The sequence below is a fragment of the Cryptomeria japonica genome, chromosome 2, assembly GCF_030272615.1.
Source record: "Cryptomeria japonica chromosome 2, Sugi_1.0, whole genome shotgun sequence".
NCBI classification, from domain to species: Eukaryota; Viridiplantae; Streptophyta; class Pinopsida; order Cupressales; family Cupressaceae; genus Cryptomeria; species Cryptomeria japonica.
Genome location: NC_081406.1, coordinates 507,783,566 through 507,793,407, shown reverse-complemented (window position 1 = coordinate 507,793,407; position 9,842 = coordinate 507,783,566). Strand labels below are relative to the sequence as shown.

Sequence of the window (9,842 nt, the reverse complement as noted above, 5' to 3'; positions counted from 1 at the left end):
AACTTGGGTAATCCTTGATCAAGTTAAATTTCTTTTGAATTGTTTTGTTGAAATTTAATGTCTCAATCTTGAGGTTTTTCGAAGATGATGGTTTAGTTCTAGGTAATTAGACTATACGTAAACCACCTATTCAATTAATATCAAAGGAGATTGAATATGTTAACCTTGTGTAGAGCCATCTAACGAAATACCTCTCCTTCATACCATGATATCACCTACCTAGAGATGACCAACTAAATGACTTGTCATTGAAGTTCCTTAATTAGATACATAAGCACTTATTGGTCCAACTTCATTGCAAGATATGTTCGAGGGGTTCACTTCACTTTTTCGGACATTGCATAATGGTTCCACCAACTACCCTACTTAAATATCAAGATTAAATACATAGCGGTAAAACGCCATTAAAAAATTCTTATAAATAGTTGTATGTAAAAAAAGGGTTTTTGTACCCTTTCATGTCAAAATTACGTGGGAATTACAATTTTGGTAGATCGATTTAGAAAGTTCAATAAATGATTTTATTAAAATATATATAGCAGTAGGTGTAAATGTCTTCACTATTATTGGCGTCCAATTCTGTACTCTTTGTTTCACACTTGAAAATTATGTTAAACGTTAATTTAAAAAATGAAGTTATGATTTCATATATTCATTGTTTGTAGATCATAAATCAATATAGGCTGAGTATTTCCACCATTACGTTGGTGTACAAGCCTTTTCTTGTTAACAAGTTTCCTTCTATTATTCCTTAGCCGATTTAAAATCTTAAATGCTTTTTGGATTGTTCTTTTTGTCAAGTCAACACATACTATGTCATCTATTTCAATATTCATTGTGGTCTCATTAGAATTCTACATGCATTCCCCTACAAATTCTAGGTATTTCAATGTGACAAATCGTAATTGCTTTATCCAACTCATTAAAAGATGATCTTCTTTGCACAATAATTTTGTTCGGGATCTTTAATCCTTTGATCTCAATTGTCCATCCTAGCAAACCTTAGATTTGTATCACCAATTTCTTCACAATCTAGTTCTCTTTGGGGAATTTGTGATTTCATGTTGATTTAAAAAAAACAATGCAATGTAATTTGTTGTTTCCATTCAAAATAGTCCACAAACTACCAAATTATGTACCGTACGAAATATTAGGAAGAAATCCCTAAAGTGGAGTTGTGTGTATGGTTTAACTGCAATTCATGAAATTCGTTGACTTGCCAAAAATCCCCAAAATGAAGTACATATAAAAATCAATGTTTGTTAACTTGTTCTAAGTTAAAATCGTTTAAAAATTATAGGATAAAAAAATGACATTTATGAGTACACAAAAAACATTTTCTTAATTATGGATAGTAAAGATTATTTATTTATTTGGGTCTACATTATTGTATTCTTGTTAAAAATGGTATGATTTCACTTTAGGTCAACTTTCTAATATTAATTAAAAATATTTATGATAAGAGTTTAAATGTAAAATATAATTTATAATCTATCAAAAATATTAAGAAGAATTGTTTTCAAATAAATTAGTATAGCAATGTAATTACTATGTTAAATAAAAAATAATTTTGAGTTTAGAAGAGTTTAATAGAAAGTTTTAAAATGATTATATATTAGACATCATCAATTATCTAGCATTCAAAGAAATTAGTACAAATTATCATCAATCTTGACCAACAAGTAACTTACACCCAATTTAGTTTTTGTATGACTATTCAAGCTCCCTAAAGAATGACTAGACCATTAGGTATGAATGCAATAAGACTTATGCATGATGGAAATTTGGGTTTCGAACCATACATCCATTCATACTCAATTTTATTTTATATGCCAAGCTCAAATCACTTATTGTAAACATTTACTTCTAACAATGCTAATATTCATTTCTTGCGACTCTTCAACCCTCTAATATGCAACTCAAAGTATGCCTCACTATCGGCATAACCATTACACCTGAATTGGTGCTAGTGTTATTGTTTTATCACATTTCAGTGGAAGAAAATTGGATCTTAGCATACTGAGGAAATTGACACCATAACAAAGGTATTAAGAATATCATCTTTGCATTAAGCATGTACTATTCAACCATACGTATCTTTTATGTGTTGAAAATCCTGACCTATTCGAAGTAGCAAAGGTGTTTGTGTCCTTCCATAGTTGTAACACTCCATAATGATTTTTGCCATATCATTTTATTTTCCAACAAGGATGACATTAAACTCCACCATGCCTTCAAAGGTACATACAACACCACTTTTAAATCATGTTTCACTCTTTTTTAGGTCTTGTGTGGAGGGGGGATTGCCAATACTCGTGTTAATTTTTAAAATGTGAAATTGTGGATTTCTTTTATGATTGACTTATGATAATTGTTTTTTAATATGATAAAAAAATGGATAGATTATAAGTCAAATCTATTTGATTATCTACTCTATAAGAGATATTCCATGGGTTAAACAAAGGGTCTATTAACGAGGAAGCATGCTAATTGACTAACTGAAACCATTTAACCATGTCAAAACATATGGTTTTAAATTTTGGCAAATGAATCTCAAATTAGTTAGGGTTTTCAAGATGTTTGACTTAGGGCACATGATAAAATTCTATCAACCTCTTTTGAACATGGGTTGTACTTATTTGCTTTGTTATGTATAGTTATAGTTGTAATTAATCAAGAATTTGGTCATTAATGTTTGAAAATTGGTTATTAAGGAACACAATAGAGGATTTTTAATTTATTTTTTTAATAATTTTTTTATATCATGCAGAGAAATGAAATCTCTTTAATGTACATATATCACAATATTAAATATGTAAATTAAAAGAAACATGAAACGACGATTGGGAGTTGAAGAGTGTCACAATGAAGATGTCACCATTGGGGAATGCAATTTCAATAATATACATGTCATTGTTTTAAATATCTTGTAAACTTTAAGAGAAAAACAAATGACAACCACAAATTAGAGAAGATCACAAAGACATGACACTATAATTGTTAGTGCTGTTAATACCCAAAAGGAGGGGTTATTTAAACATCAAGCCTAATGGGGGAGTCTAAGATCACCTCTTTCATGTTAAATCTAGAACAAATATGTTTCCATTCATTAGAGATAAGTTTAAAAAAAATTATATTAAAATGATGTGGTTTAGTGGTAGGCACTTGCTTACTCATCATAGGTCGTAGTTATGTCAGCGATTCTCTAAAAACTACATGATACACAATGAATGGTGATAAGCACTAATTAGCTAGTTGAAAAATTACTCTCTCCAAATAGTTCTAGGCTATGCCTTTCTATTACAATCTAGGATATCACAAGTATGAACACTCATAAATATAATTGAAGAAGTTTGATAAAATTCCGACCAATCAATATTCCTTATCCAAAGAATGTAAACCTTCTTTTTGCATTAAATTATACGTTGAAAGCTACTTTCAAACTTATTTTACCTTTTTCTATGGTTATTTCTTTTCCTTAATGGTAATATATGGACTGATATTTTGTCTATGTTACGATGACTCGAACATGAATCCTCCTCCTAATCCATATGGTCACCAAATTGTTGTAGGAAATGGAGCTACTATGAGAATCACCCACATTGTAGCATTGAATCATTACTAGGGTAGATAAGCAGTAAAGATTTGAGTTGCTACAAAGGGTCAACTTTGCCATTTTAACAAAACAAAAGGACATGGAATTTATTTATTTATTTATTTTGAACTAGTTGACTTTGATTGGTGGTGAAATAAGAGTAACATGTTTTAATACCATTGTTGATCAATTCTATGATCGCATAAAAATTGGGAGAGTGTTTACAACCTCAAAAGGGAGCCTCAAACCTGCACACAATGATTTCAACCATTTAAAGAACGATTGAGAATTTTTCTTATAAAATAATTCTATAGTTGAGTTGTGTTTGGATGAGGGTAGTTTGATATCGAAGTAGCATTTCAATTTTGGACCAATAAGTGAAGTTGAGTACATGGAAACCAATTCTATAGTTGATATCAATGGTGCATTTTATCAACCAATCCATCAAATATAATATTAAAAAAGAATGCCACATAGACTTTGAAAAGAACTCTTCAATTGCAAGATATGTCAAGTTATATAGAGTTGACTCAACAATTTGGGGTGGTTTCTATGATAAGGAAGGCGAACAACTCTAAGAACTATGCAATTTAGAAACTTTCCCATTCTTGCTGTAAAGGCTAAACAAATTAGTGATTTTCAATGGAAAAGTTTGTGGAAATAATCACCACAACCTAAATTTGTATAAATTTGAATCTTTCAAAGTTAATCATCAATTGAGATCCTGGTTTGATACGAAAGGGAAGGATCTTGCTTCTTATTCTATAACAAACAAAATCTCATCCATTACACAAGATAGAATGTTGAAAATTGTGGCACAGATTAAGAATGAAAGAATTGGTAGATCTACTAAACTTGATTGGATTATGATCATTCTACCTTATCTTCATAAAAGTGGACAATTTTACTTACATTGCTTGCCCCTAAAAAATTGAAGTTACACAATGCAAAAAAAGAGGTGAACAAATAAAAATGACAATTGGTATTGTGAAAGATGCGATAAGACTATCCTCAAATGTGATTATAGATATAAGCTTTAATGTCAAGTACAAGACCATATTGCTTTGACTTGGGTTACTACTTTTGAAGAAGTGAGAGAAGAAATTATGGGTGTTGTGACAAAAGAATTAAGCATATTGAAGTATGAAGAACAAGATGATGTCAAGTTTGAAGACATTATACAAAAAGCCCCTTTCAAATATACATATTTAAACTTAAAATGAAAGAAACAACTTATAATGATGAACATAGGGTTAAGTGAATTGCCATGAGAACATAGAAGTTCAATTATTCATTTGAAATAAAGGTTTTATTAGATTCAATTGTAAAACTCTAGGTTTTATATCATTTGAAAAAAAAAAAAATTGCATGTATATCTTTCTTCTTAAAAATGTTTCCAAAGATTTCAAATAATCTCAATGGATATGCATAATTGATCCAATATCTTATCAATTGATCAATTCAATATGGCTCTTACATCTCCAACAATTATTGGATCTTATAGATTGCATATATATTGTATAAAGATGGATAAACTTGTAAAACCGTGACAGTTTGGTGTCCTTAACTTCTTAGATTATAGAAATAAATATTTGTACTAATATTTTTTGTTCATTATTTGTACTCTTTTTAATTGATTTTTATAGTAAATATATTGATTTGTTCATTTTTCCAAATGTTAAATATTTTAAAATTTTAATAGTTTAAAATATTTTAAAATATTATGTTATTTTTAAAATAAAATTATAATAATAATAAAATTCCTGCCTTTATAATGATATTTGTTGACATCTTTTATATAAATATAATAATTTATATTGTGAAGATTCAAACTCAGTCCCTATAGGCGTTTAAGAATTTTGTTTTGATGTGCAGGGGTGGTAGGTAGCAGGCCTGGAATTTGATGGTCACCCCTACCTGCCATATGAATTTTTGATGACGGTTTAGTCATTTCAATGCCTTTCATTTGACATTTAAAAAAAAATGTTATCTGTCATTTCAATGCCTTTCATTTGAAGCCACACCAAAATGCAATGCACATCTTTCTTCGGAAGAAATGAAAATCATTGTCTTCATCAGAAAATAATGATAAATTAGTAATATATGCAAAAATCTTAAATTTACTAAATAAGTTTCTCAATTAATACTCTAATTACTAATATATATGAAAATAATGATAAATTAGTAATATATGCAAAAATCTTAAATTTACTAAATAAGTTTCTCAATTAATACACTAATTACTAATATATATGAAAATAATGATAAATTAGTAATATATGCAAAAATCTTAAATTTACTAAATAAGTTTCTCAATTAATACACTAATTACTAATATATATGAAAATAATGATAAATTAGTAATATATGCAAAAATCTTAAATTTACTAAATAAGTTTCTAAATTAATACAATAATATATATTACATATTAACATTAAATGATAATCAATTAATAATTACCAATTTAGTTATAATAAACATTAAAATTTAAAATTATATATATTATGACAAGTTTCTATAACAATCTTATTAAATATATTTAAAAAATTAAATTGACTAAATTTCTAAATTCATATATAAAAAATATAATATATTGTAAAAAGTCATATTAAAATACTTTATCAATTATATTCTATCCTTTCAATTATAACAAGTTTCTAAATTCATATGAAAAAATAAAACTATTTTTAAAAATAATATTAAAATATTATAAAATTAGAAACAGTTACATCCTAAACATTCTAAACTAATATATAAAAATATTATAAATTATAATATTCTATGATATATATTATCTATTATTTTTTTTATGATTTATTTATAATTTGAAGTGTCATTTATACGAATTTAGAGAAAAATAGCATGTAAATGTATTAATTCTACTAGTTTTTTAAGCTGTCAAATACGATTTAAAAGTGCAAAAAACGGCCATTTAGCCTGTCAAATTCCAGGATAGGGGTTATGGAAATTTATTTTGTCACAGCTTTTAAAAGTCTAAAAACAAAACAGTGTGAGTTCAATGGAGGTTTTGGAAAGTTTATTTTGTCACAGCTTTTAAAAGTCTAAAAACAAAACAGTGTGAGTTCAATCTTTAAACCCTAAAGTGGCTACATATTTTGCGTGACGAAATAGCGACGTAGTAAGGTGCAGAGCAGACTCAGTCACAGCAATGGCGGCCACAATGGCAGCTCCACCATCTTGCAATCTTAAAGGTACAAGTAGTAATGTCTTCTATTCCGTCAAAACCCTTGCAAAACCCCTGGGAAATTCTAAAGCATTGTTCGGCTCCATCGTTACGATACCGCGACGTCATGCGGGAAACATGTTAAAAGGTAGCCTTAAGCAATGCCTCGCAGCGGCGACTGAAACCGTATCATCATCATCTAGTCTTAAGCACTGCTTCACGAAAAGGAGGGACGGCTTTATGTACTGCGAGGACGTGAGATTGCAGGACGTGCTCGATAGGATGGAGCGCAGGCCCTTCTATCTTTACAGTAAACCTCAGATCTCTAGAAATTACGAGGCTTATGAGATTGCTTTGCAGGGCTTGGATTCCATCATTGGCTATGCAATTAAAGCTAATAATAACTTGAAGATCTTACAGCACTTGAGGAAGCTTGGCTCTGGAGCAGTTGTTGTCAGCGGAAATGAGCTAAGATTGGCCCTTCATGCAGGCTTTGACCCTTCTAGGTTGGCTGTTCTATGCATTTACTCCAATGCCGGCTCTGCTTTTGATTTTGATTTAGAAAAAGGAATGTTTCTGGTTTATCACAAATATAATTAATATAGTCAAAGAGAATTTGCAGACAGACAATTTGAAGTTAATATGTATGTATGTGTTTCTCTGTGTATGTGTCTCTGCGTGTGTATGTTTCTCTGTGGGTGTATGTATGTGTCTTGTGTGTCGATGTATTTCTGTGGGGTATGTATGTGTGTCTGTATTTATGTCTCCATGTGTGTGCGTGCAGATGTTAATTAAATAAGAGCAAATAAAAGGAAGATAGAATCAGATATGAAAAAAATAAACAAGATCAAGAGATAAAACACAAGATTTATAGTGGTTCACCATAGAGGCTACGTTCACTCTCAAGCAGCGCAATATCTTAATTCACAGTTATCAGATACATCACACATGATCTGTACTCATTCTTATATACAAATGTTTAACTTTTTGAATATAAGAAATCCAACCCATACAACCACGAACAATGATACCCCCTGTATTTCATCTTTGAACGTCACATTGTAACAGCCCCAGAGAAGATTTTAACTTCACCAAAGACTGTTCAGCAACACTTCGTATGAGTCTTCTCCAAATTCTATCAGACTCAATAAAATCAACAGCTGAACATCTTCTCTTACTATTTTACCAGGCACAAACTCACCCATTAATTTACAGTCAGGAACACCACTCTCTCCAGATTCAAAGTATATTCCATCCACAGAAGAACCCTTGAACACATACACAACATCCGTATGTCTCGCAGGGTAGCACTTATCAGTTGTGACTTTTCCATCAATAGCAATGAGCCGTTGCATTATAAAGACATTGACACCTTCCTCTTTCATTAGATCAACAGTTCGATCAGCCCATTCATATACAGTAACAGAGTGCCAAACAAAAACATTATCACAAACACCATCATGCAGGCCGCACTGCTTGCTACAGTTAGCAGTGGAGCAGTCAATTCCAGTATAACCAGGTTTTGTTATATGTGGCAGACAATAAGGATACATCAGTGTCTCAAAATTAGGTCTCCACCATATAACAACACACTTCCCAATCTGCCAGTCTGGCTGAGGGCGCTTGAATTTGCAGCAAGTGTACTTGACAGTTTCCGCTTCAACCCTTCAATTTCATTATCACCAGGCTTCATTCGTTCTCCAGGAAGCTTACAGAGAGTGTTTCCAATTTGCAGCAGCAGTATATGAGGATGTTTGTGCTTCTACACCAGAAGGATAGCTTCAACACTCGTCCGCATGCCTTCTTTCATGTAATTGATTTTCATTCTGGCGAGCCTGTCAGCAACAGAAGTATCTTTCTCCATCTCGGGCTCCTTCGATAGAGGATATGCATTCACCACTGGTCCAGACAACATCTTCGCTTCTTTCTTGTTCTCCAACTGCGTAAACTGTCCAGAAAGCAAGTGATATTTTTGTTCCAAAAGAGCGCAGCTCTGCTCAGCCGTTATAGAGGCAGCATCCGCTCTTGCCCTGCATGTCTCCACCTCACTACGAGCTCTCTGAGTTTTCATTGTCCATAAATGATTCTCCCCTTGAGCAAGCACATAAACATGCTTTGAGTCCTCCCTCCTTGGATTTGCCTCCAAATTGTCATAGCTACTAGATTCCATGCGCTGTTTTAACTGCCTTTGTATGTCAAATGCTCTAGAAGACACCCTCTTCACAATCTTATCACATGTCTTTGGAATTCGGTCGTCCATGTGAATAGCCTTGACCACGTCTTCATTCGAGCTATCCTCTTTGTCAATAACACCCCCTTCATCATACTTGAAGAACCTGATCTTTCTGTGTGTACCTTCAACACAATACCCATTTAGACGAACAAGTTTTTTGTGCCTGACTTGTCTGATTGCTTCAACTTCCATCTTGCCAATCTGACTTAAAACCCATATCTCGTCTTCCAAACCCACAGTGACCTTCAGTGCCTGGCTATTTACAATGCCAATTCTAGAAATAACATCTTTCCCTTGCAATAAGTCTTGTATTGCAACATTAAATTCAAAACAAGGGATCATTTTCTCCATCTCCAAGACCTGAAGCTTACACCACTGAAGCATGTCCCCTCCATCCATGACCGCCTGCACGATGTCGTTACTTAGAATATCAAGGCCGCCATATCCCCAAGGTTTTGTAGAATCGCCATTGAGTTCTTGCCGTGCATCTTTGTTCTCAACCTTTCTTGGCTTTACATGTTGACTCAAAATCTCCCCAGCCGCAAAGCTATCAATTGAGTCACCAATTCCTTTGGCAGAAATTGCTGCCCTTCCACCCTGGCCAGCCAGAATAGCAGCGTTGTTATTGCATTCCTGTTATTTCTGGGTGGCTGCCTTAATACATGTTTATCTCTACCGTCACCTTTCTTAGAAGCTGCAACAGCATGGGCAGGTACATTGTCAATTTTCTTGGATATTTGCCGATCAAAATTCGCTGGATGTAGAATTGCTGAATCTAAAACATTTGGTTGATTTGTAGCAGCAAGAACAATTACCCCATTATTACCTG

The 9,842-nt window shown here is 32.1% G+C and overlaps 1 protein-coding gene across 1 annotated transcript in view; it reads left to right on the top strand.

The window, feature by feature from the left end:
• Positions 1–6,608: 6,608 nt before the first annotated feature.
• LOC131069535 (diaminopimelate decarboxylase 1, chloroplastic) overlaps positions 6,609–9,842 on the top strand; it is a 36,953-nt gene continuing 33,719 nt past the window's right edge. Inside the window, exon 1 of the mRNA XM_058005022.2 lies at positions 6,609–7,286. Within this exon, the coding sequence (XP_057861005.2) occupies positions 6,766–7,286 (521 nt within the window). The 5' untranslated portion in view covers positions 6,609–6,765. The remainder of the gene's footprint in view (positions 7,287–9,842) is intronic.